The sequence below is a fragment of the Oncorhynchus keta genome, chromosome 15, assembly GCF_023373465.1.
Source record: "Oncorhynchus keta strain PuntledgeMale-10-30-2019 chromosome 15, Oket_V2, whole genome shotgun sequence".
In the NCBI taxonomy this organism is placed as follows: Eukaryota; Metazoa; Chordata; class Actinopteri; order Salmoniformes; family Salmonidae; genus Oncorhynchus; species Oncorhynchus keta.
This window is the reverse complement of record NC_068435.1, coordinates 43,026,344-43,054,316: the sequence shown is the minus strand read 5'-3', so window position 1 is coordinate 43,054,316 and position 27,973 is coordinate 43,026,344. Positions and strand designations below refer to the sequence as shown.

At 42.7% G+C, this 27,973-nt stretch overlaps 1 protein-coding gene and 2 non-coding genes across 11 annotated transcripts; all 3 read right to left on the bottom strand.

Moving 5' to 3' along the window:
- Positions 1–27,036, bottom strand: LOC118395011 (interleukin-5 receptor subunit alpha-like). Of its 9 annotated transcripts, none has more exons than XM_035788762.2 (11): positions 26,787–27,036; positions 19,871–19,959; positions 9,842–9,918; positions 8,446–8,630; positions 8,227–8,350; positions 8,047–8,146; positions 7,494–7,830; positions 7,132–7,270; positions 5,408–5,519; positions 4,162–4,237; positions 1–4,039 (listed from the first exon to the last, which is right to left on the bottom strand). In XM_035788762.2, exons 3-11 carry the CDS (start codon positions 9,909–9,911, stop codon positions 3,962–3,964), a joined length of 1,221 nt encoding a protein of 406 aa, XP_035644655.1. In that variant the 5' UTR covers positions 9,912–9,918; positions 19,871–19,959; positions 26,787–27,036; the 3' UTR covers positions 1–3,961. The 9 variants fall into 9 exon arrangements, with proteins under 9 accessions (XP_035644655.1, XP_052320140.1, XP_052320136.1 ...); XM_052464180.1 differs by lacking the exon at positions 26,787–27,036 and adding an exon at positions 20,508–20,741; XM_052464176.1 differs by lacking the exon at positions 26,787–27,036 and adding an exon at positions 20,251–20,493 and having other exon boundaries at positions 5,408–5,516.
- trnae-cuc (transfer RNA glutamic acid (anticodon CUC)) lies at positions 24,633–24,704 on the bottom strand. The gene has a single exon. It is a non-coding gene; the product is annotated as a tRNA-Glu (tRNA).
- Positions 25,325–25,396, bottom strand: trnae-cuc (transfer RNA glutamic acid (anticodon CUC)). Its single transcript has one exon. It is a non-coding gene; the product is annotated as a tRNA-Glu (tRNA).
- Positions 27,037–27,973: the final 937 nt, after the last annotated feature.

Below are 27,973 nucleotides of genomic sequence, written 5' to 3'. Positions count from 1 at the left end.
GAAACTCAAGTGGTTTAATATGTAAAAAGCTTCCAAACAATCATTTGAAATAACCTAATGTGGGGTAAGTAAATAAAGAAAACTAAGCCAGTGGCGACCCGTCATTCAGGGCAGTTAATTAAGCTGCATACAAACATGGTCTCTTTTTTTTTGTTTTCTTGAGTTAGGCAGCTCCAAGATGCAGGTGTTTCAGCCTAGCTCAGTGCTTTCTGCGATGGTTGGGCAAGGCAAGCCAGCAGAAAATGCGTAGCGTTGCGCCGTGATTGGCTCAGTGTTCTGTCACTCATGGGGACACTAGGTCACCGCCAAGTCTAAGGGTAGAGCTCTAAAATTCTAGCCCCTTGGGTGCTGCCATAGAATTACATTAGAAGTGCCCATCCAAGAAGGCTCAAGGTCATTGGTCACAGATAAAATGACGTCAAATCACGCTATCTCCACAGTATCTAAAAAGCTTGGACACACCTATTCATTCAAGGGTTTTAATTTATTTGTACTATTTTATATATTGTAGAATAATAGTGAAGACATCAAAACTATGAAATAACACATATGGAATCATGTAGTAACCAAAAAAAGTGTTAAACAAATCAAAATATTTTATACCTGAGATTCTTCAAAGTAGCCACCCTTTGCCTTGATGGCAGCTTTGCACACTCTTGGCCTGGTCTATACTCATCTCACTACAATACTCTAAGACGTATTGCAGTGAGATGAGTAGTAATACCTCATTAGAACTAAAAAGCACTTTCAGAATGAGTGGATAGTGTTTTCAACATTTGAGTGTGTTTATGTCACCCAGTTTGTCTCACCTTTTGATTTACACGACCCTACTGAAACCGAGTGTCAACTCTTTCCTCTCTCTGGTTCAGGAGGACACTACGTCCACCGCATTAGAATGAATCTGATGGATGGAGGCATCAGGTGAGTCACTCTGTAATATTCTGAGAACATGAATCAATAGGATTTCAAAAGTATTCATTTAAAAACATGGAAAATAAACTCGTACTCCTCCCTACACACATGCGCCATTACCTCCCATGTTATAGCAGTCCGTGTAAGGCCTTGGATGTCAGTGTTATGAGCTGTGCATTTGTGAAAGTAACTGCACTTCATGCACAATCAACAAGTACACAAAGTAGCAGCCCATAATGCAACACAATACAGCAAACATAACAGCCTCCAAATCACCAAGTCCACGTCTGCAGATAGTCCCTGCTGACAGCATCCCCCCGACAATACACCCCCTGAACACAAAACAGCTGAGAGACGAGTCTGTGGAGTGGTAGGTTGTCCCACACACACACAGTGCTTGTAATATAGTTAACAATTTTATGTTTTCAACAGAGATGGGACAATTTGTTTGTGTGTGTGTGTGTGTATATATATGCATGCATTTAATTGAGCCTTTGAGATGCTTTTGTTGTTTACAAAAGTGCACGTTTGTGGTTCCAGGTGGAGGAACGCTTTGAAGTGTGTGTGTAGTAATTTGGTGGGTACTAATATTTGTCCTCTTTCACATGAGATTTAGAAATGTGTTTTTTTCATATCCCACTCTCTGAAAGGATTGGATAGGTGTTAACTAAAGGGTAATCGACTGCATCTTGCCCTGTGATAGGTTAAGGGGATCCTCATTACAGATCGGCCCACAAGCTTAGGGGTTAATGATGGTGGGGTTTAAGCAGGTAGCCTAGCGGTTTGAACGTTGGGCCAGTAACAACAGAGGTTGCTAGTTTGAATCCCCGAGCCGACAAGGTGAAACATCTATGGATGTGCCCTTGAGCAAAGCACTTAACCCTTATGGCTCCAGGGTTACCGTTGTCGTGGAAGGATCAGAATTTGTTGGTAACATTTGTAAGATGTTTAATATTCATCAAATGTGTGTAAGTTACTTCTCATAAGAATGTATTTTGTTGTACTATAGTGGTGGCCATTGGCAGTTTCTGTTCTATGTCAAAACTAAGTTGCATGGGCCGCTGAGAGGGGAGAGGTCAAAGTGTCATCATGTGTAAACATATCTTTTACTCCCTACCTTTTCTAGTGGGGAAAGAAGGGTTGCAGTGTCTGGAATCATTCTATGCTCCCTCTAATGTTGTTTCTATCTTAACCTATAGCCTCACTCTCCTCTCCGTGAGTTTGTCCAGGAGTTTGTATTTAGAGTATGTTGTATATAAATGACAATTTGATATATGCCTGTTGATATGGAGGAATTGGTTTATGGTTCTGGGGTTTGGGAAAGGAGACAAAGCTGAACGATGAATTATGTCTATGCTGTCTGACTATGTGTGTCTTTGCTATTAAAAGGAACTCAGTTGCATTGTAAGAGGACTCTCAGAAAATTCACTAGGAGACACTGGATTTATCTGAGAGTCACAGGATTGTGATAAGAGCTCATATAATTAAAGATGGACTTTTATAACTAACTCGGACGTGTGTGTGTGGTTTGCTCCCATGATGAGGTAAATAGAGGAAATTTCCACAACACCGTTCATAATGGCTGGCTGTGACCCCACTCTCCATTATGATCAGTAACCCTGGAGCCATTAGGGTTAAGTGCCTTGCTCAAGGGCACATTCATAGATTTTTCACCTTGCCACTTAGTTAAACCTAGCATGGTGGAGGCATCATGCTGTGGGGATGTTTTTCAGCGGCAGGGACTGGGAGACTAGTCAGGATTGCGGCAAAGATGAACGAAGCAAGAGATCCTTGATGAAATCCTGCTCCAGAGCACTCAGAACCTCAGACTGGGGAGAAGGTTCACCTTCCAACAGGACAATGACCATTTGCACACAGCCAAAACAAAGCAGGATTGGCTTTGGGACAAGTCTCTGAATGTCCTTGTGTCCCAGCCAGAGCCCGGAATTGAACCCGATTGAACATCTCTGGAGAGACCTGAAAATAGCTGTGCAGCAAAGCTCCCCATCCAACCCGACAGAGCTTGAGAGGATATGCAGAGAGGTATGCAAGAAACTCCCCAAATACAAGTGCGCCAAGCTTGTAGCGTCATACCCCAAAAGACTTGAGGCTGTAACCGCTGGAAAAGGTGCTTCAACAAAGTACTGAGTAAAGGTTCTAAATACTTACGTAAATGTGATCGTTTTTCTTTATACAAATGCAAAAATGTCTTATTCCTTCTCACTTCAGGCCAAATTTCTCACTCCTCCCTAATCCACAGCTGTCCTACCTTACCAGTGACTGAAACCAGACTGTTGCCCTTTGCCTCCCTCCATAGGAACCTACTGATTAACTTTCCATTCACCTAGTTCTTATCCGCCATTTACTCAAACACATAAATTCATTATACATGTAAAGTCATCAATAATTCATAGTAGGTAATATGAATAAGTATATTTCAAGCTAGAATCCAACATGTCTGACCAAGGAAATTGCTTGTGGATAGAAATGTATAAAGTTGACATTACATTAAAAAAAATCCACATTTTACGTTAGCAATTTATGTTATTAGTAACTAATGCTGTTGGTTTGGCGTCAGATATGTTATTTGCCAATGTGGGTTTTATGCTAGCTAATGTTCCCTCTTTGAAGTTGGTAGCTAACTGGAGAATGCATCTTCTTTAGGAGTGCTGTTATATCCTGTCTACTACTCATCATTCATCCATACTGTGTGTGTCCCATGATCGCAGCTTTGGAAATAAAATAACTATCCATCCATTACTCCTTCCTGTGTTGACTCACAGACTTGATGGATGGGACCAGGAAGGTCACACTTGCCCTGCACACACTCATTGTCCTACTTGTAGATCGGAAAGGACTGTATAGGTATTAACAAATAATAATGACTGCATCTTCACCTCTGATAGGCTAAGGGGATCCTTCTTACAGATCGGCCAGAGAGCCTAGGGGCTAATGTTGACGGGGCTTTAAAACAGCCTAGAAAAGCCCTCTGATTCCGCAAGCTTCACGCTGGTATTTACGAGGCTACTTTAAAAACAGGCCATCTTGTTTAACTGGCCATATTGACAGGTGTTTCCTCAGCTTCCTCCACCACTGTGATCTCCTCAACACATTTGGACGGCAGGGCCTGAGGGACAAACGGTGGAAACCAGAAGGAGGAGAAGTTTTGTTAGCTCCACAAAGAGAGAGGATATGTTAGTTTACAAAAGTAAACATGAATGTTTCTGCTCTGTGCGTGTGTTTCTTCACCTGAAGTAGGTCGTCTCTCTCCAAGAGGTGTTTAATCGTCAGTGGGGGGCCAGGGATGGGGGGAAACAGACGGTCCCTGAACACACACACCACAGTCAATCAGGGAATCAGACCACTAATATCATAGCGTTATATCGTTACATTTAAACCGTATACTGTTTTCATATTGTTCTTGCCAGTTACTGTTCAATCACACAGGCAATTTTCTTCCCCCTTCTGTTGTTTTCTAAGAATAAACGGGTGTTTTCCACCTCTTGATGGAAGGAGGTTCTGTTTCACAGTGAAAATGTGTGCGGTCTGTAGACAGATGCTTAAATCTAACACCTCTGCCCTTATTCTATTAATACGTTGTCGTCTTCTCTCTATCTTTCTCTGGGTGTCGATTTTTTTGTAACTGTTTCGTTTCTCTCTTTCTCTGCTACTCTGTCGCTCTCTGTTTCTCTGCTGCTCTGTCGCTCTCTGTTTCTCTACTGCTCTGTCGCTCTCTGTTTCTCTACTGCTCTGTCGCTCTCTGTTTCTCTGCTGCTCTGTCGCTCTCTGTTTCTCTACTGCTCTGTCACTCTCTGCTGCTCTGTCGCTCTCTGTTTCTCTGCTGCTCTGTCGCTCTCTGTTTCTCTACTGCTCTGTCGCTCTCTGTCTCTCTGCTGCTCTGTCGCTCTCTGTTTCTCTACTGCTCTGTCGCTCTCTGTCTCTCTGCTGCTCTGTCGCTCTCTGTTTCTCTACTGCTCTGTCGCTCTCTGTCTCTCTGCTGCTCTGTCGCTCTCTGTTTCTCTACTGCTCTGTCGCTCTCTGTCTCTCTGCTGCTCTGTCGCTCTCTGTTTCTCTACTGCTCTGTCGCTCTCTGTCTCTCTGCTGCTCTGTCGCTCTCTGTTTCTCTGCTGCTCTGTCGCTCTCTGTTTCTCTACTGCTCTGTCGCTCTCTGTCTCTCTGCTGCTCTGTCGCTCTCTGTTTCTCTGCTGCTCTGTCGCTCTCTGTCTCTCTGCTGCTCTGTCGCTCTCTGTTTCTCTACTGCTCTGTCGCTCTCTGTCTCTCTGCTGCTCTGTCGCTCTCTGTTTCTCTGCTGCTCTGTCGCTCTCTGTTTCTCTGCTGCTCTGTCGCTCTCTGTTTCTCTGCTGCTCTGTCGCTCTCTGTTTCTCTGCTGCTCTGTCGCTCTCTGTGTGTCTGTGTCTCTTTGCTCTCTGTGTGTCTGTGTCTCTTTGCTCTCTGTGTGTCTCCTCCCTCCCCATGAACCCAACAGAATAAATACCTCTGGAGTCTGATCAGCAGCAGCAGAGCCAGGAAGATCATGGGTATCCCCAGAGTGATGGCAACAATCACCGGAGTGTTCAGCTGATTGTGTGATTCAGACGGGGCCACTGCTGCGCGCGCGCACGCACACACACACACACAGCAGTGTAAACATAAACCGACAGAAAAGACTGCTAAATCAAATGTAAAAATACATTCAAAAAAAGATTAGAGGTCGACCGATTAATTCATTAGGGCCGATTTCAAGTTTTCATAATAAATCGGTAATCGGCATTTTTGGACGCCGATTATGGCAAATTACATTGCAATCCATGAGGAGACTGCATGGCAGGCTGTGACAACCTGTTACGCGAGTGCAGCAAGGAGTCAGGGTAAGTTGCTGGCTAGCATTAAACTTATCTTATAAAAAAACAATCAATCTTAACATAATCTCTAGTAAACTAGTTGATGATATTACTAGTTTAACGAGCTGGTCCAGCGTTGCATATAATCAATACGGTGCCTGTTTATCATCGAATCAAAGCCTACTTCGCCAAAAGAGTGATGATTTAAAAGAGCATTCGTGAAAAAAAGCACACTCTTTGCACCAATGTACCTAACCATAAGAAAGGATGTTTAAAATCAATACACAAGTATATATTTTTAAACCTGCATATTTAGTTAAAAATAAATTCATGTTAGCAGGCAATATTAACTAGGGAAACTGTCACTTCTCTTGCGTTCCAGGACAAGCAGGGTCAGAGTGCATGTAACAGTTTTGGCCGCCTGGCTCATTGCGAACTGTGTGAAGACCATTTCTTCCGAACAGAGACCGTAAATAATTTTCCAGAATTTTACATAATTATGACATAACATTGAAGGTTGTGCAATGTAACAGCAATATTTAGACTTATGGATGCCACCCGTTAGATAAAATACGGAACGGTTCCGTATTTCACTGAAAGAATAAACATTTTGTTTTTCGAAATGATAGTTTCCGGATTTGACCATATTAATGACCTAAGTCTCGTACTTCTGCGTGTTTATTATATTATAATTAAGTCTGATTTGATATTTGATAGAGCAGTCTGACTGAGCGATGGTAGGCAGCAGCAGGCTCGTAAGCATTCATTCAAACAGCACTTTCCTGCGTTTGCCAGCAGCTCTTAGCAATGCTTGAAGCACAGTGCTGTTTATGACTTCAAGCCTATCAACTCCCGAGATTAGGCTGGCAATACTATAGTGCCTATAAGAACATCCAAAAGTCAAAGGTATATGAAATACAAATGGAATAGAGAGAAATAGTCCTATAATTCCTATAATAACTACAACCTAAAACTTCTTACCTGGGAATATTGAAGACTCATGTTAAAAGGAACCACCAGCTTTCATTGGTTCTCATGTTCTGAGCAAGGAACTTAAATGTTAGCTTTCTTACATGGCACATATTGCACTTATATACTTTCTTCCCCAAAACTGTTTTTGCATTATTTAAACCAAATTGAACATTTCATTATTTATTTGAGACTACATTGATTTTATTTATGTATTATATTAAGTTAAAATAAAAGTTAATTCAGTATTGTTGGAATTGTCATTATTACAAATATATATAAAAATGGTCCGATGTAATCGGTCTGGGCTTTTTTTGGGTCCTCCAATAATCGGTATCGGCGTTGAAAAATCATACTCGGTCGACCTCTAATCCAGATTTCATTAGAATATTGATGACTGCGGACTCACGGATGGTGTTGCTCCAGCTGCTCCAGTGTTCAGATCCTCTGCAGTTACTATTCTTCCTCACCCTCATCTTCACGTCGTACCGTTGTGTGTGGTCCAGGTTGGTCTCGGTGAATGTCAGTCCCTGTGTGAAGCTCCTCACCTTTCAAGACACACATACAAATAGCCTCTTAATAAAAACAGGGCCACCACTGAACACAAGTTAAGACAACTCTCTGGTATACTCATCTATTTTTTTTTAACTTAACACTTTTCTTAAAACTCCATTGTTGGTTTAAGGGCTTGTAAGTAAGCTTTTCACTGTAAGGTCTAAACCTTTCGCATTTGGCCCACGTGACAAATACAATTTGATTTGATAGTATTACCAGGTCATTGATCTGGAGCTGGTAGTGGAAGCATCTGGGTGTGGTGTTGGACGGAAGATCCCACTGCACCAGCAGACCCTCCTCTCTGACCCAGGCAGTGATGTTGGGGGGCGGGAGCAGTACTTCGATATCTATGGTCTCCATTTTAATAGTGTAGATGCAGCACACGCCAGGGCGTGACACTTTGAAAGTCAGACTCAAAGAGGTGACGCCGTCATCCACACTCCCTTGGCAGCCAGCAGACACGCCTCGAACCACACCGCCAGGCCATCCCTGGCCTCCCATGACCTCAGAGACACAGTCCACACTGGAGATACTCTCATTGTTCCTACACACACTGATATTCACACACACACACACCCCAGCACTTATAACAGACACCTTAATTAAAGTTGGGTGTCATGTACTAAAATTAGATTACATTTTTATTACACTGTAAAATGGTAATTGCACAGTAATAACCAATAAATTGACAAGTTCCACTATCACATAAAATAATTGTTGCTAAGCCTTTCATTTTCTGTGTATCTTGGATATTGTGGGAGGGGCTTACAAGACAGAGGCAGAGGATTGGCTGTCATTAAGAAGACCATGGAATTTCCAGGAGCAGTTGAGTTGATTGGTTGGGTAGATAAGACAGCGGGCCGGTCCACCTAGAGTTTACAGACAGGGTTTCAGCGAGTGTGCATGCGTGTGTGAGTGTGTGTTTGGGTCTTTGTGCATTTTGTGTTACTGGGTGATAGGTTGCAGGGGTCAATGCTGGTGTCAATGTCAGTGTCTTCATAGTCCCCGCTGTCTTCATCGTTGTCGCTCTGAACCAGCTGCATAACACCATGAGAATCCCTCTGGTACACTCTCTGGCGCACCGGGGACAGAAAAAGAAAAATATTGTAAATCTAAAATGGTTTGAGACAGGGCCATTAGAGACCACAGACTATCATAGTGATCTCACTTCACTGTACCCCGTCTCGTCATCCTGACAGGGGTATAAGGGAGGCAGTTCTTGCTTCTGGTCAGGTTCTAGGCTCTGGTGTGTGTGTCTAGCAGGGCTTCGGGTCACATCCAGCCTTGTAGTAACTGTCCCAACAGTCAACCCTTCTGTTCTCTCAGAGAAAATTGTTTCAGTAGTTTGAGTTACTGTCAGACAGAGACAGAAATAGAGCTCAGTAAGGTCGCACACTATATCGTAACAGTTTTGGTGAAGCTACTCTGAAATCATAGTTACTCATAGTTACAGTTACTTCACACTAGAAGTTAAGCTACATTAAAGACACCCTTAGGAACTGACTGTACAAACCATATACATGACAGACTGACCAGGTGAATCTGGGTGAAAAGCTATGATCCCTTTTTGATGTCACTTGTTAAATCCACCTCAAATCAGTGTAGATGAAGGGGATGAGATAGGTTAAAGAAGGATTTCAGGAAGGTGTTCTTAATGTTTTGTAGTTTTAATTAAGTAAAGCTACATTGAAAAAGCAGTTCACTACATCCAAGCTACTTTGGGAGAAAAAAAATGATCATATCTAAATCTGAAATGTCATAGACTACAAATGACAAAAACACATCACTCTGGGGTCAGGTGTTAAATGTTCAATGCTGCCATTTATCTTAGCTCAATATCAAATCATTTCTGGGTAACAATTAAGTACTTCAATTTAATTGAAAGCAATCACTTGTAGTCAAAAATAAACAAAAATAGCTTCTTAGCGAAGAGCAATTTCTCAAGCAATAATTTTACTAAGAGTGTCTGGGAGTGGTCTGAGTGAGGAGGGCAAAACTGAAAACTAGGAGAGAGGTTTGGAACTCTTTCTTATTGGTCTATCAAACTAATTTAATGCATGTTGATGTCACCAGACAGGCCCAAACTCCATCCCACCAAAACAGGGACACATTTCAGGCGGCCTTTTCAAACAGCTCTTAAATGAAAAGGATATCATCATTTTCACAATTTCACAGTCTTTTTTCATCCTCACAGTGTGGAAATATATGTCAAACACAGGAAAATCACATTTGACTGCACTCGATCTTTAACTAAATGTGTAATTTGACCGATTATTAATAAAGACAAAAGCTGTTTCAAGTGAGAAATAGGCCGTTCTGAACCTGAAAAAGAAATTAAATTCTTGCCTATATCAGACACATCTTTTCTTCTTTGCAAAAAATAAATCAAAATGTGTAGTTCCAATAGTTAGCTACTCCACTACATGGATTTGAATTGATTGGAATTCAACTTCCACCATGCTACTGCAAAATGTAGTTTAATTACTAGTTGACTTAAATGTAGTTCGCTACTCCCCAACACTGCAGGGTAAACACATGTAAGGATGATACACAATCACAATCACCTTTCTCTGCTCTCCCAAGGGAATGCAACACCACAGCACAGACCCAGAGGACCACCAGATATAGCCCCATTGCAAACCTGGGGGAGGGGGCAAACACACAGATATCACACCATGATAAAAACCCGACTACTTCAGCAGGGATGAAAATAGCCCATATTAATATATGTAGCCTTAGAGATTATGTTAATGTAAATCAATCATTTGCTAACATCAGATAACATTTATGATGGTTAATTAGATCATTCATTTGATGATACAGCAGTAGCAATACAAGGATGTAACATCTACAGAAGAGACAGAAATGCTTTTGAGGGAGGTGTTGCTGTATATATATATATTCAGAGCCATATCCCTGTAATGCTTCACTAAGATCGTATGTCAAGTGTTATTGAAGTGTTGTGGTTGCAGGTTCATTCGGCACATCTAAAGCCTTTTCTTTCAGGGTGTTGCTATAGTCCACCAAGTGCTAACAGTCAGTATCTAAATAATATGTGTGAAATGCTTGATAGTGTATGTGATGTGAACAGAGAGGGCTACTTTCTTGGGGACCTGAATATTGACTGGTTTTCATCAAGCTGTCCGAGGAAGCTTCTTACTGTAACCAGTGCCTGTAATCTGGTTCAGGTTATTAATCAACCCACTCAACAGGAAGCTTCTCACTGTAACCAGTGCCTGTAATCTGGTTCAGGTTATTAATCAACCCACTCAACAGGAAGCTTCTCACTGTAACCAGTGCCTGTAATCTGGTTCAGGTTATTCATCAACCTACCAGGGTGTTTAGAAACACTACAGAAACAAGATAATCCACATGTATCGATCACATTTTTACTAATACTGTATAACTTTGTTCTAAAGCTGTATCCGTACCCATTGGATGCAGTGATCACAATATAGTGGCTATATGCAGGAAAGCCAAAGTTCCAACAGCTGGGCCTAAAATTGTGTATAAGAGATCATACAAAAGATTCTGATGTGATTTACGTGGATGACGTTAATATTTTTTTTGGTCTGATCCACTTGATGAATTTATGAAATTGCTTCTTCCAGTTATTGATAAACATGCACCTGTTAAGAAACTGGCTGTTAGAACGGTTAAGGCTCCATGAATTGATGAGGAATTGAAAAAGTGTATGGTTGAAAGAGATGGGGCAACAGGAGTGGTTAATAAGTCTGTCTGCACATCTGACTGGCTGACTTACTGCAAATTGTGACTAAACTCAAAAAGAAGAAACTGTATTATGAAGCCAAGATCAGTGATATAAAGAATGATTAAAAAACTTGAGTACTTTAAATTAAATTATTGGCAAAAAGACAAATTCAACCCCATCTTCCATCAAATCAGATGGCTTATTTGTCACAAAACCATTTGAGGTTGCCAATTATTTGAATGATTGTTTAATTGGCAAACTTAGGCAGGAAATGCCAACAACGAACAGTGAGCAATTGTATTCATGCATAAAAAAAAAATACAAATAATAAAAGAAAAGCATTGCAAGTTTGAATTTTGTCAAGTTAAATGTGGGAGAGGTGGGAAAATTATTGTTATCGATCAATAATGACAAACCTCCTGGCATTTTGACAACTTAGATGGAAAGCTACTGAGGATGGTAGCTGACTACAGCCACTCCTATCAAATTTTTAATCTGAGCCTAGAGGAAAGTGTTTGTCCTCAGGCCTGAAGGGAAGCCAAAGTAATTCCACTACCCAAGAGTGGTAAAGTGGCATTTACTGGTTCTAACAGCAGACCTATAAGCTTGCTGCCAGCTCTTAGAAAACTGTTGACCAAATACAATGCTATTTCTCTGTAAACAAATGAAGACTTTCAGCATGCTTATAGAGAAGGGCACTCAACATGTACTGCCCCTGAAAAAGGGGATAAATAATCACGAGAGTGATACGGTGTTCTCACTTAAACTTTTAGTGTAATCATTTTACAAAAGTAACACATTACAAAACAGAAAAACCATTATACAAATCAGATCAGAGCAATCGATCTCAGGCTCATAGATTAAGAGAGGACTGTGTGTAAACACATGCTCTGGACTACAGCAGAGTCATACTTAAGCCCTGATTCTGACTCCTGGGATGCAAACAGTACTTTCTGCCTCAAATCTAAGACGCGCATCAGGAAGCTTTGAGGGGTCTCCTTGCTATGCTGTGCTTCTGAAGCTAGCTGTTTGTAAAAGCTCTGTTGCACTCTTCTCTTGGAAGTGGGAACGCAGGATACATCTAAGTGTGGGAAGAGTTAGCTGGGTTTTACCTTACAAGTAGCTGCGTAGCTGTGAGCCTGGAGAAATAGCCCTGACAACTGCGTCTACTATTTCTATCTCAGGATGGCCTCTGTTAAATCCATTCTCGATCTGATGGGCAAGGCTAGGGAAAAAAAACTGTTTTTCTTTCTGTCCCGGTTCACCTATCTGACCAGAAATGTTAAACTCTTTGCGCCAGTATGAGCTGGGCTGTGCATTGGGTGAGAGCGGCACGCTCCCCTGAAGATTGGCATGGGGTTGGGGCTGACGCAGAGAATCGCTGACTTTGGCTGCAGTAATCTGCTCAGTTCCCGCCCCTTGTTGTGGGGTTACAGTTCTCAGTTCCTCTATTCTGTGATGTGTTCCGGCTGGTTCAATATCATGGTCAGTTTGCCCTGTTTTGTTATCTATGCCACTGATCATCTCTGTCATTTTGTCTTTAAGTAGCAACAATTCCGACATGCCGCCATCTTCTAACTCTGCAACTTCCTCTCTTTCAAGGAACATCATAATGCGAGTCATTAATGATATGCGGGATTTGTCTTTAACATCTCTTCTCTGTTCGCCTGATATGTCAAGGAAATCACATATCTCTAGTAACTTGTCTTTAGTCAGGGTGTGCAATTCTCCTACTACCTCTTCCTGTAGTTCTTCCAAGGCGCTTGTCATGTTGACAGAACAGGAGGAACTTTTACTGTGCAGGAGTTGACTCTGAATTAGATGGTCCTTACTGTCTCTGATGGTCGATCGATGGCCTCAGTTGACACGTACATAACCACTAACTTCCAACATCCCCCAAACAGCAACACTTTCCTCACTGCAGCCTGCCTGAGTTGTTATGTGGGGATTTAGCTGGCTTGGAATTCAGCGACCAGGATGTGGAAACTGGATATCTGAGCAGCAATCTCAGCGGAGCCTCCAAAAATGTTACGCCCCTAAAAAGGGGGAGAAATAATCACGAGAGTGATACGGTGTCGTTTTCTCACTTAAACTTTTAGTGTAATGAGAAAAGACTGCGATTTCCCCCGGAATATGGGTGGAGACCAGAGCAATCGATCTCAGGCTCATAGATTAAGAGCATTTAGTAGATCACAGATTAACACTTTTAGGCACCACAAAATAAAGTAATCACTATAACGTTTACACATTACTCTCACAATTCGTACCCTTTGTACGCTTAGCGGATTTGAACTTTAACACAATTAGATGAACGTTATCAATCTCTATCAACTAATACTGAATGCAGGATATTTTTAACCTTAGATGTTTTAAGATCCTCACATACTATGAATTTACTAATACTTTTTAATGTATTTTCAGGCTATGAATATTTCCTTTAACCTGTCACACTCTCCCCGACAAAATAAATGTTGTCCCAACATTACAAACATGGTCTTCTTCAACAGTCCGTATGCACTGGACCTAGAAAATCCTCTTCTGTAAGGTAGTACTTGAGCAGAGGTCAAGGGTCACAGTCAAAATATAACTAACAAGTTATATTCACAGTCCATATCTGTTGACCAGCTGTTGACATAAGCAGTTTTTTGTCATACTATTGATCAACAGTCCATCAATTTTAATGATCTATATGCATAGTCTGCAAATGGTCTCTTGACAGTCTGTGAAATCAGACAGTAGTCCATGGTCAAACATGTCAACTCTGTAGCCTTTTTGCTGAAGCCTATACATGTAAGGTGGCTGAAAGTAACATTGCTGTAGTGATGGCAGCCATGGAACCAGTCCTGGTGCAGAGTAGACAGGGAACAACTGTGGCTGTATACTGTAGCAGGAAGGGATACCAAGCTGATCATAGGTGATACGTCTTGGAGGGTGTCTCTCTCTTTGTGGCAGCTGGTAGGCTGGTTCCTCAGGTTCAGCAGCATCAGTATATGAAGGAAAGGCACTTGGTGGACGATCATCAGGCAAATTTTCAGCAGGCAAGTTGTCTCCTCCAGCCGCTTTTCAACAAGAGGCTGTGCTGGTAGTGTATAAGGGACTGGCACTGCAACTGTCTGTTTCACTGTTGGGGGTCTGTGTTCCCACTCTCTCGCTGGTTCAGCATTCCTCTCCTCAGGTACTGTAGGACATGTGGGAACCTGTAGTGGCTCATGATGAAGGTCATATTCATCCCCACTATCTTCATCAGAATCTAGAGTCTGTGATGCAGGCTGGTATCTCCTCGTTTTCTGACTTTTGTCCACTTTGGTCATTTCTGGTTGTGTCTCAAAAGGTAAGTGGCACAGCAGGTTTCTGTGCAGGACCCTGGAGCGTCCCCTACCCTTTTCTGGTCTCAATTCATAAATCGGCAGGTCTGAACCCATTTGTCTCACCACTGTGTGAATTGTATCTTCCCAATAGTTACGGAGTTTTCCTGGTCCTCCTCTTGGTGTCAGGATTTTAATCAGAACTCGCTCGCCAGGCTGTAGCACTGAACTCCTAACTTTAGTGTCATAGTACTTCTTACTTCTTTCAGCGGCTTTCTGAGAATTTTCATTTGCAATGGCGTATGCTTCTTCCATCCCTCGTTTCCAGTTCTCCACGTATTCTCGCTGGTTACTGGAACCTGCCTCTGTGCACAATCCAAAGAGCATATCAACTGGAAGCCTGGGTGATCTCCCAAACAGAAGATAAAATGGTGAATAGCCAGTCACTTCGCAACGGGTGCAGTTATAGGCATAAACCAGTTTGTTCAGAGACTCCTTCCAGTTTGACTTTTGTGTCTCAGTTAGTGTCTTTAACATTTGCAACAATGTTCTGTTCATGCGTTCCGCTTGACCCATCGGTGATAGGGTGTTGTCCTGGACCCCGCCATGCCACTGAGTTTCTTTAACTGATGGAACAACTGATTTTCAAATTCTCCCCTTGGTCATGGTGGATGCGGGACGGGAACCCAAACTTCAGGGCAAAGTCATTGAAGATGAGATTTGCAGCAGTTTTACCTGACTTTGATGTGGTGGCGTAGGCTTGAGTGAAACGTGTAAAATGATCAACAATCACAGGATGTACTCATATCCCCCTTTGCATCTGTCGAGATGAAGGAAGTCTATACATACCAGTTCAAATGGCTGTGTTGTCACAATGTTTGTCAGAGGAGCTCTTGTTTCATGGGCTGGCTTTTTCTGCTTGACACAGCTACACCTTTTAGTCACATAGTGCTCGATGTCAGATTGCATATATGGCCAGAAGAAGCGGTCACGTACTAGTGATACAGTGCGGTCAGTACCTTGGTGTCCCATGTTATTGTGCAACTCTTCCATCACTTTCCCTTTTCTGCTCTGGTAGAACTAACTGCTTGCGGGCTGTAGTGATTCTGCACAGAATGCCATCACTGTCTATTGTCAATTTGTCCCATTCTCTGAATAGGCATTTTGTCTTTGGACTGGATTTCTTTTGCTCTTTTAACTGGCGGTTTGGAACCCGACAGTTTGAAATTGAGCACAGGACGGATGACCGGATCAGATTCTTGTGCTTCTCTTATCCCATCTTTTGGGATCGAGCTGGTTGTTGCAGTGGTTGTCTCACCTTCAGCTGATACTGACATAGATCCTCTTTCTGTACCTCAACTGCTTGTATCGTGGCGGCGATGGTGTCTGCTGGAAGCTCCTCAGAACTTTCTATCGTCAGCGACTCTACATCCAGTGGCATCCTTGACAAAGCATCTGCATCACCGTTCTCTCTGCCTGGCCTGTACTTTATTGTAAAGTGGAAATCAGCCAAGTCTGCAACCCACCTGGAAGTGGTTGCGTTCAGTTTTGCAGTAGACAGAATGTAGCTGAGCGGGTTGTTATCGCTGTATACAGTGAAGGTTGGAGCATAGTACAAATAGTCATGGAACTTATCAGTGATGGCCCATTTTAGAGCTGGAAATTCTAGCTTGCTCGAGTGGTAGTGATAGTTCTTCTCAGCTGCTGTTAATGTTCGAGAGCCATAAGCAGTGACCCTAAGCTTCCCATCTGGCTTTTTATAAAGAACTGCTCCCAAGCCTTGGTGTGACGCATCAGTTTGTACAACAAATGGCTGAGTGAAATCAGGGAAACCTAAAACTGGTAGGTGAAGCAAACACTCAATCAGCTGTTCAAGTGCCTGTTGATGCTGGTCAGTCCAGAGGATTGGCTTGTTTGAGGGCACCACATGACTTACTTTCTTTGTTATTGTTTTCCGTGGGTGGTCAGGTCATTTCTCTGAATCTGCTTTCAGGAGGTCATACAGGCAGCTGGCACTCCTAGAAAAGTCTTTGATGTACTGTCTGTAGTAAGTGAGTAAACCAAGCATTTTTCTGAGCTGGCCCACAGTCTCTGGTCTGATTTCTTTCAATGCTCTTACTGCTTCAAAATCGGCTGGGTCAACTCGGCTGCCCTCTGCAGACACGATTCTGCCCAAATAACGGACCTGGGGTTTAAAGAGATCACACTTACTTGGTTTGAGTTTAATGCCATACTCTCTGAGACGCTGCTAAACTTTTCGCACATCATTCACATGGCTGTAAAAAAAACTGGAAAAACACCTTTCCTGACTCTGACTAGTGTGTCAAAGAACTCAACGTCGTCTGGCCACTGCGGGTTCAGGTCTGGCTGGAAAAGCATTGTCATGTCATCTTTGAAAGGCTGGGAAGCTACACGGCACTCAATCTGAATGCTACTGTGTTTTGGTACAGCAACCTTCTCTTTCTTGGTTTTCACTGTGTATTCATCTGTCTGTTCTGCGCTAACAGCCTGTATTAAAAGCTCTCACCTTGTTTCTTTTGAGGCTTGGGAAAGCTGTTTTTACTGTACTGTATCGTTTGGTCTTTTTGGTCATTGTCAGGATGTGCTCGATAACATTGAAACCTATGATGGGATGAGATAGGTGACAGCCTTTCATTACAAGCACCGGGATGATTAGTTCCTTTGTTTGGTCAGTTTCAGAGGCTAGACGAAAAGTTGTTTCAATCCATCCCAGGTACGGCATTTCAGTCCCATTTGCTGCAATCAACCCTAGATCATCAGGTGAGTCCAGGATTTCTGAAACATCTCTCAGCCTTGCGTTTGGGAGAGATTCCTCTTTCCATCGTTCATCAATGACCGATACCTGAGATCCTGTGTCCCATAGAGCTTGGAGGTGGTGGCGATTCAGGTGACACTCAATAAGGCACTGTCTGCCGACGAGCGAGGTGACCTTACGGGGGTGGCAACCTTGAGCTAGGGATGGTAAGGAGTGGGCATTTTCCTCTGTGCAGGAAAACCTTTCACTGGTAGAGTCAAATTTCAGGTGAGTGCATTTTTCCTTATGTTTAGTCCAATGTTGGTTTTGACATACTTTGGAACAGTACAGTGTCTCTTTACATGATGAACATTGCCTCCAACTGCTTTTAAATGCAAGTAAAACTAAGTGCTTGCTCTTCAACCGATTGCTGCCCGCACCCTCCCACCTGACCAGCATCTCTACTCTGGACAGTTCTGTTCTGACCTAAAATATGTGGACAACTACAAATACCCAGGTGTCTGGTTAGACTGAAAACTCTCCTTCCAGACTCACATTAAGCATCTCCAATCCAAAATTAAATCTATAATCGGCCTCCTATTTCTCAACAAAGCCTCCTTCACTCATGTCGCCAAACATACCCTCGTAAAACTGACTATCCTACCGATCCTTGACTTCGGCGATGTCATTTACAAAATAGCCCCCAACACTCTACTCAGCAAACTGGATGTAGTCTATCACAGTGCCATCCATTTTATCACCAAAGCCCCATATACTACCCACCACTGCGACCTGTATGCTCTCGTTGGCTGGCCCTCACTACATATCTGTCGCCAAACCCACTCAAACAAACTAGTCCAAGTCTTTGCTAGGTAAAGCCCCGCCTTATCTCAGCTCACTGGTCACCATAGCAACACCCACCTGTTGCACGCGCTCCAGCAGGTATAATGCACTGGTCACCCCCAAAGCCAACACTTCCCTTGGCCGCCTTTCCTTCCAGTTCTCTGCTGCCAATGACTGGAACGAATTGCAAAAATCTCTGAAGCTGTAGTCTTATATCTCCCTCTCTAACTTCAAGCATCAGCTGTCTGAGAAGCTTACCGATCACTGTACCTGTACACAGCCCATCTGTAAATAGCCCACCCGACTACCTCATCCCCATATTATTATTGCACATCATCAATTGCACATTCTATCACTCCAGTATTAATGCTAAATTGTAATTATTTCCGCCTCTGGGGCCTATGTATTGCCTACCTCCCTACTCTTTTTTGTCGCACTGCTTTGCTTTATCTTGACCAGGTCCCAGTTGTAAATGAGAACTTCTTCTCAACTGGCCTACCTGGTTAAATAATGGTGAAATAAAAAACGTATTTAAAAAATTGTATTTGGTACAAATGATTCGTTAAATTCAAGACGTCAGCTAAATCTGGTAATGAATGGTGTGGCTGTTGAACAAGTTGAGAGACTAAATTACTTGGCGCTACCTTAGATTGTAAACTGTCATGGTCAAAACAGATAGATTCAATGGTTGTAAAGATGGGGAGAGGTCTGTCTGTAATAATGAGATGCTCTGCTTTTTTGACACCACATTCCAAAAAGCAAGATCTGCAGGCTTTAGTTTTGTGTAATCTTGATTATTGTCCAGTCGTGTGGCCCTTTGCTGCAAGGAAAGACCTAGTTAATAAGCTGCAGCTGGCCCAGAACAGAGCGGCACGTTTTGCTCTTAATTGTAATCACAGGGTTGATATAAATACTACACATGCCAGTCTTGTCTCAGAGACTGACTGCCTCACTTATTTTCTATAAGAAACAATGTGTTGAAAATCCCAAATAGTTTGCATAAGTCAGCTTACACACAGCTCTGACACACTTATCCCACCAGGGGTCTTTTCACAGTTCCCAAATCCAGAACAAATTCAAGAAAGCATACAGTATTATATAGAGCCCTTATTGCATGGAACTTCCTTCCATCTCATATTACTCAAATAAACAGCAAACCTGGTTTCAAAAAACAGATGAAGCAACAGTTTGCGGGACTCTCAACGACTCTCCCCCATTTTACCAAGATAGTTTGTGTATATGAACAAAAAGGCTACGTGTGCCTTTTTAAAAATGTATGTAGTTTACAGTCCCTGAGCAGTTCTTGTCTATTGATGTTCTGTATATCATGTAATTCTGTATTATGTTTCATGTGGACCCCAGGAAGAGTAGCTGCTGCTTTTGCAACAGCTAATGGGGATCCTAATCAAATCAAATAAAAACTCAAGGCACATCAGAACTTCAACATTCATGTTATACTTATTTCTACCAGGTTTAAGAGTGTCGCCTGGAGTCGTTCTTTAATCATGTCATTCCATGGGCTTTATAGCTTCTGGTAGAGTCTTCTCTAAGGTATAGATAGATCTAAGACACCGGTGCCCCCTGTATATAGCCCTGCTGTTATTTACTGCTGGTCTATTTTCTTTCTTAAAACTGCATTGTTGGTTAAGGGCTTGTAAGTAAGCATTTCATTGTAAGGATTGACTGTTGTATTCAGCACATTGTAACAAATAAAATGAGATTTTGAAGACCAGCTTAACGACATGAAATCCTTCCCCTTTCCAGTACAAACCAGACTGACCTAGGAACAGCATCTAAGGGAAACTTGATGATATACAACTCATGGGTTTTAGACAGTTGAGAAACACGAAACACTAAATTGCCCCCTTAACATTGGACATATCAAAAGCTCAAAACAGCACAAGACATGTTAGGCTTAAGTGTTAATAAGATAGAAAGGTTAGAATGATGGTCTCATATCAAGATAAAGGTAAAATACCGTTGTGTTTCACTGAGTATCTTCCTTGGTCTGGTCTTGATGCCGTCTAGTGTCAGCAGAAAGAGTGTTGGCACACACACTGGTTGCCTCTGGAGGGAAATGTGACATTACTCATTACTGGAAAGTTGATAGACAGGAAACTACATCCAGTGGTGTATTAAGTAGAAATACTTTGAAGTACAACTTCAGTAGTTTTTTGTGGCATCTGTACTTAACTATTTATATTTTTGACAACTTTTACTTCACTACATTCCTAAAGAAAATAATGTGTTTTCTACTACATAAAAAAAGTTCCTCGTTACATTTGGAATGCTTAGCAGGACAGGAAAATGGTCTAAGTCACACATTTAATTAAAGAGAAAATCCCTGGTCATCCCTACTGCATCTGATCTGGTGTAACGGTTTTCTTCATCTGAAGGAGAAGCGGACCAAAATGCAGCGTGGTTTCTTTGATTCATGTTTAATAACAAAAAGATAAACACGAACACTACAAAACAATAAACGTGGAAACCCAAAAACAGCCCTATCTGGTGCAAAACACCCCCCTATCCACATCGATGGAACAGTAGTGGAGAGGGTAGCTAGTTTTAAGTTCCTCGGCATACACATCACAGACAAACTGAATTGGTCCACTCACACTGACAGCGTCGTGAAGAAGGCGCAGCAGCGCCTCTTCAACCTCAGGAGGCTGAAGAAATTCGGCTTGTCACCAAAAGCACTCACAAACTTCTACAGATGCACAATCGAGAGCATCCTGGCGGGCTGTATCACCAACTGCTCCGCCCTCAACCGTAAGGCTCTCCAGAGGGTAGTGAGGTCTGCACAACGCATCACCGGGGGCAAACTACCTGCCCTCCAGGACACCTACACCACCCGATGTTACAGGAAGGCCATAAAGATCATCAAGGACATCAACCACCCGAACCACTGCCTGTTCACCCCGCTATCATCCAGAAGGCGAGGTCAGTACAGGTGCATCAAAGCTGGGACCGAGAGACTGAAAAACAGCTTCTATCTCAAGGCCATCAGACTGTTAAACAGCCACCACTAACATTGAGTGGCTGCTGCCAACACACTGTCATTGACACTGACCCAACTCCAGTCACTTTAATAATGGGAATTGATGGGAAATGATGTAAATATATCACTAGCCACTTTAAACAATGCTACCTTATATAATGTTACTTACCCTACATTATTCATCTCATATGCATACGCATATACTGTACTCTACATCATCGACTGCATCCTTATGTAATACATGTATCACTAGCCACTTTAACTATGCCACTTTGTTTACTTTGTCTACACACTCATCTCATATGTATATACTGTACTCGATACCATCTACTGTATGCTGCTCTGTACCATCACTCATTCATATATCCTTATGTACATATTCTTTATCCCCTTACACTGTGTATAAGACAGTAGTTTTGGAATTGTTAGTTAGATTACTTATTGGTTATCACTGCATTGTCGGAACTAGAAGCACAAGCATTTCGCTACACTCGCATTAACATCTGCTAACCATGTGTATGTGACAAATACAATTTGATTTGATTTGAATCACCCACAAACACACAGTGAAACCCAGGCTACCTAAATATGGTTCCCATATCAGGCCAGACATAGAAATAGACAAACAAGACATCCAACATAGAATGCCCACTCAGATCACACCCTGACCAACCAAAACATAGAAACATACAAAGCAAACTATGGTCAGGGTGTGACATCTGGTGGACTCATTAAACACAAATCTCTCTTTGTTTGTAAATGATGTCTGAGTGTTAGAGTGGAAATCTGGAAATCTGTAAATTTTTATATTGTGCGTCTGGTTTGCTTAATAAAAGGAATTTGAAATTATTTATACTTTTGTTACTTAAGTATATTACAAACAAAAGTAACAATCAGTATCTGGTGTGGCCACCAGCTGCATTAAGTACTGTAGTGCATCTCCTCCATCTCCTGTAGTGCATCTCTTCCACCAAGGTACCTGCAAGTTCCCAGATTTCTAAGGGGGCTAGCCCTCCGATCCAACAGGTCCCAGACGTGCTCAATGGGATTGAGATCTGGGCTCTTCGCTGGCCATGACCAGAACACTGACATTCTTGTATTGCAGGAAATCATGCACAGAATGAGCAGTATGGCTGGTGGTATTGTCATGCTGGAGGGTCATGTCAGGATGAGCCTGCAGGAAGGGTACCACATGAGGGAGGAGGATGTCTTCCCTGTAACGCACAGCTTTGAGATTGCCTGCAATGACAACAAGCTCAATCCGATGATGCTGTGACACACCGCCCCAGACTATGATGGACCCTCCACCTCCAAAATCGATCCCGCTCCAGAGTACAGGCCTCAGTGTAACGCTCATTCCTTCAACGATAAATGCAAATTCGACCATCACCCCTGGTGAGACAAAACCGCGACTCGTCAGTGAAGTGCACTTTTTGCCAGTCCTGTCTGGTCCAGCGACGGTGGGTTTGTGCCCATAGGCGATGTTGTTGCCGGTGATGTCTGGTGAGGACCTGCCTTACAACAGGCCTACAAGCCCTCAGTCCAGCCTCTCTCAGCCAATTGCGGACAGTCTGAGCACTGATGGAGGGATTGTGCGCTCCTGTTGTAACTCAGTCAGTTGCTGATGCCATCCTGTACCTGTCCTGCAGGTGTGATGTTTGGATGTACCAATCCTGTGCAGGTGTTGTTACACGTGGTCTGCCACTGCAAGGACGATCAGCTGTTCGTTCTATCTCCCTGTAGCTCTGTCTTAGGCGACTCACAGTACGGACATTGCAATTTATTGCCCTGGCCACATCTGCAGTCCTCATGCCGCCTTACAGCATGCCTAAGGCAACTTCACGCAGATGAGCAAGGACCATGGGCATCTTTCTTTTGGTGTTTATCAGAGTCAGTATTAAGGCCTCTTTAGTGTCCTAAGTTTTCATAACTGTGACCTTAATTGCCTACCGTTTGTAAGCTGTTAATATCTTAATGACCGTTCCACAGGTGCATGATCATAAATTGTTTATGGTTAATCAAACAAGCATGGGAAACAGTGTTTAAACCCTTTGCAATTAAGATCTGTGAAGTTATTTGGATATTTACGAATGATCTTTGAAAGACAGGGTCCTGAAAGAGGGACGTTTCTTTTTTTCCCTGAGTTTATATATATATGTATGTGTATATATATAAATATATATATTTACCCCAAAAATATATAGGGGATTGGAAATTATGCAGAAAATTACATTAATGGAAGCTTCAATCTATCGACAATATTAAATCTGATCCACCCCCAAAAAAAAAAATATATATAAAAAATAATATAAACAAAAATAAGAAGACACAGTGGCAAATTCAATGCAACATATGTCTGGTGAAGTCCACTAAGCATTTTGCATGTAATCAAATCAAATTTGATGAGCAGATGTTATTGTGGGTGTAGTGAAATGCTTGTGCTTCTAGCTCCAAAAGTGTAGTAGTATCTAACAAGTAATATCTAACAATTTAACAACAATACACACAAATCTAAAGTCAAGGAATGGAATTAAGAATATATAAATATTTGGACGAGCAATGTCAGAGCGGCATAGACTAAGATACAGTAGAATAAAATAGAATACAGTATATACACATATGACATGAGTAATGCAAAATATGTAAACATTATTAAAGTGACTAGTGTTCCATTAATAAAGTGGCCAGTGATTTCAAGTCTATGTATATAGGGCAGCAGCTTCTAATGTGCTAGTGATGAGTATTTAAAAGTATGGTGGCCTTGAGATTGAAGCTATTTTTCAGTCTCTCGGTCCCAGCTTTGATGCACCTGTACTGACCTCGCCTTCTGGATGATAGTGGGGTGAACAGGCAGTGGCTCTGGTGGTTGTTGTCCTTGATGATCTTTTTGGCCTTCCTGTGACATTGGTTCCTGGAGGGCAGGTAGTTTGCCCCCGGTGATGTGTTGCACCACCCTCTGGAGAGCCCTGTGGTTGCGGGTGGTGCAGTTGTCGTACCAGGCGGTGATACAGACCAACAGGATGCTCTCAATTGTGCATCTATAAAAGTTTGTGAGGGTTTTAAGGTGCCAAGCTAATTTGTTCAGCCTTCTGAGGTTGAATAGGCGCTGTGCCTTCTTCACCACACTGTTTGTGTGGGTGGACCATTTCAGTTTGTCAGTGATGTGTACGCAGAGGAACTTGAAGCTTTCCACCTTCTCCACTGCGGTCCCGTCGATGTGGATGGGGGGTGCTCCCCCTGCTGTTTCCTGAAGTCCACGATCAGCTCCTTATGTTTTGTTGACGTTGAGTGAGAGGTTATTTTCCTGACAACACACTCCCTGGGCCCTCACCTACTCCCTGGAGGCTGTCTCGTCATTGTTGGTAATCAGGCCTACTATTTGACTACATGACGAAACTTGACAAACAGTTACATGACCTACAGCATAGTCAAGCAAGTTATGCTTCCGATATTTTCAACAGGGTACTGGAAAGCTCACGGCACATCGGTAATAGTCTCAAGCAGCCTTGTACTACTCCGGAGCATCTGCCTCTGTCATCTCAGTGAACCTGATGAAAATCAGTTAACATGGTGACCATCAAAGTTTTTCATTGTTTTTCACCATGTTAACTGTATATATATATTTTTTTTAACTATGCAAAATCCTTGGAAACAGTAGTTGAAGGTGGGGAAGCCTATGGGCTTTTGAATACTTCCAAGCATTCAAAAAACGGTACTTTCGATTGAATGCGCAAAAGTGTAATTCCCTGACCGGGAATCGAACCCGGGCCGCGGCGGTGAGAGCGCCGAATCCTAACCACTAGACCACCAGGGAAACTATACTCAGAACTTCAACAAGTAACATAACATATGTTACACGACGTACACATGATGTCCGAGAGCTAAGCTTACTTAAAGTACTCACACTTGGCTTTTACGAGGGAAGAGGGGAACACACGGTGAGCAAATCACTCTGCAGTTGCGGTGTGAGGGTAAAATCACTGGGGAAGCCAATCCATTAAAAAAAGCGTGTTGTGATTATTGCGTTGTTTGCTCTATAACCTGTTAGCTCATAGGCCAAGGCACCGTGATATATAGGCCTAAGGCCGAGACAATAAGAAGACAGTGTCAGAATACATCTGTCTGGTGAAGTCCACAAAGCATTTTTCATGTAACAAACAGTTACATGACCGACAGCATGGTCAAGCAAATGAATGTATCTGACATTTCCAACAGGGCACCGGAAAGCTCACAGCACTTCGGCAATAGTCCAAAGTAGCCCTGTAGTACTTCCGAGCGTCTGCACCTTTGTCTTTGCTCTACCGACTTTGTTAACATGAAGAAAAACAGTTAACTTGTCCAGCAAAGTTCTTCATTGTCATTCACAGTCAACAAGGTGAAACACAATGAAAAATACTTGCAACCAGAAATTGTTCAGTGAGTAAAAAAAGGTTGTTCCCTGACCGGGAATCGAACCCGGGCCGCGGCGGTGAGAGCGCCGAATCCTAACCACTAGACCACCAGGGAAGCTATAAAATTATAGGAGAAAAGTTCAATAAAAAAGCTTCACCTGTACACGGAAATAGAGCAAACACTGTGTTCATATCAATTAGGGTCATCATGTTAACTATGAATGAAAAAGCACGAGCGATATGCTATGCTCTTGCTTATGCTGGTGTGTCTGTTTGTGGTAGAAATGTCCTTTAGCAAGTAGCTAGAGATAACATAGGTAGCTAGAGTTTATACACTTAATTCTATTGTTCCATCTATTAATCTAATCTGCTCACTGTGATTAAAATGTATATAATTTATGCTTATTAAATACAAACTTTCCCCTTGATTTTCACAGCAGACAGGGAGTCCAGCTTCAGAAAACTGCCAAATGGAATCCTTGTCTTAAAGGACAGTAAGGATTCCAGGAGTTACAGGACAAAAAAACTACTAAAAGAGCATGGAGCAGGGCTGTGTCTCCAGACAAAGTGGTGGACTCAGCCAGGAGGGCTGTACTGTTCAGAGGTGGCAACCCAGCAAGCAGAGCACATTTGCCAGGTCAGCATAAGATGCAGTTTGGCCTTTAAGTGGGCGGTTGAAAGTGTGCTGGGCTGGGTATTTGGTGGCATCGATGCAGAAAGAATCTGCCTCTCAGCCAGCAAGTAGTGATTTAAAAAAACCATGCTGCTAATAAAATGGCTTTCAAGAAACACATGGAGCTCTTCCCTGAAGGCTGGGAGGCTATCATGATTAAGTCCAACATCCAGCCACTGTTATGGGTGTAAAATGGCACAGTGATGCCATCTGTTGGTAAATGTTCATTTACTGCAACTCTTGTGTTGTGATGTACTGAACAAGACTGGTTACTCGCATCAATGCCTCTGTCTCGTCATTTAACGTTCAAACAGCCACCTCCCACCACCGAGCCATACAAAAACCAGATGACCACGGGTCCCATTTCCCAGAGGTCCTCAACATCCTCACTCAGGTCATTGCTGGTTGGAAAACGACACCCCTCCCAGAATCTCGATAGGACAATAAGGAATGTGATTGAAAAGAAGACGGATAACATTACTAAAGATATCGATGTTAAGATAGGAACGGTCTTGGAAGCAATAGCAGGCCATTCAGCTGAACTACAGAGGGTTGTCAAGCGTGTGGATGAAGCAGGAGGAAGAATTGCTACTGTGGGAACTTCAACTACATCAATAAATAAAGGCACGTGGAGAAACGGGTGCGCGAAATTGCGGAGCACATTGACGAGTTGGATAATCGAGGACGCAGATGCAATATCCGTTTTGTGGGACTCCCGGAAAGGGACACGTTCAGTATACATTTTCGTGGAATGGATCCCTGGCTACCTACAAATTGATACTAAGGCTGGTCGTGTGAAACTGGACAGAGCCCATCGCTCTCAAGAACCTACCCGGTCACATTGAAGATTATGGTCAACGGAGGTTCCCAACCAGCGGTTATAAAGTTCCACAACTTCACCCACAAGCAGCGCGTCCTGGATGCGGCCAGACGCATAAATCGGTTCTGACTGTAGTCAAGGGTCTCATTCTTCAATGACTATTCCACAGCGGTTGTACGAAGACGCATGTCGTTTGATGAGGTGAAGGCTCGACTCAAGATAATTAATATGGACTACGCACTGATGTACCCGGCCACATTGAAGATTATGGTCAACGGATCGCTTAAAAAACTTTACACACCCGAAGAGGCTGCTGCGTTTATTGACTCTCTCGGGTAAATAACTTTCAGCTGCACCTCTGCAGGATTGGATAACTTCTTTATTTGAATCTGATCATGAAGCAGTGATGTGCGTTCTCAAGTGCTCCTGTTCAGCAATATTCGTATGTTTTATAATTTTTCTTGCTAAAGTAACTGCCACTATAGCTCAGACTAGGGTTGTCAACTGTCCTGTATTAGCCGGGATGTCCCTTATATTGGGCTAAATTGGTTTGTCCCGAAAGTGATCTCCCTTGTCCCGTATTTTCATCCAATCACAGTAATAGCGTTAAACGCGCCAATTCCGGCCAAGTAATTTCTGTTGTTCGGTCGGTTTGACATATCAAGGAAATATGAATAAACCTGCAAAAAAGAAAAGACTGTGCAGCTACAAGAAACAACGGGAAGCAAAAAAAAGAGGTGGGTTAAGGCTGTCAGTGGTGACTCGACGAAAGCTTTCTGTACTTTATGCCGTTAGGAATTCTCAATTGGCCATGGAGGGGAGAGTGTACAGGTACAGTGATCTGTGAGCTGCTCGGACAGCTGGTGCTTAAAGCTAGTGAGGGAGGTAAGAGTGATTTAGTGATTTTTGCAGTTCGTTCCAGTCATTGGCAGCAGAGAACTGGAAGGAGAGGTGTCCAAAGGAAGAATTGGCTTTGGGGGTGACAAGTGAGATATACCTGCTGGAGCGTGTGCTATGGATAGGTGCTGCTATGGTGACCAGTGAGCTGAGATAAGTCAGGGCTTTACCTAGCAGAGACTTGTAGATGACCTGGAGCCAGTGGGTTTGGCGACGAGTATGAAGCGAGGGCCAACCAACGAGAGCATACAGGTAGCAGTGGTGGGTAGTATATGGGGCTTTGGTGACAAAACTGATGGCAC

What these genes read in the sequence shown, in the direction of transcription:
- LOC118395011 (XM_052464175.1), bottom strand. Translation starts at nt 20,328, where the DNA reads ATGAATCAAAGAAACCACGCTGCATTTTGGTCCGCTTCTCCTTCAGAT. An exon ending in CCCCTGCAACCTATCACCCA is followed by an intron (nt 8,147 to 8,226) that starts GTAACACAAAAT and finishes TGTAAACTCTAG; the next exon opens with GTGGACCGGCCCGCTGTCTT. An exon ending in AGCTCCAGATCAATGACCTG is followed by an intron (nt 7,271 to 7,493) that starts GTAATACTATCA and finishes GTGTCTTGAAAG; the next exon opens with GTGAGGAGCTTCACACAGGG.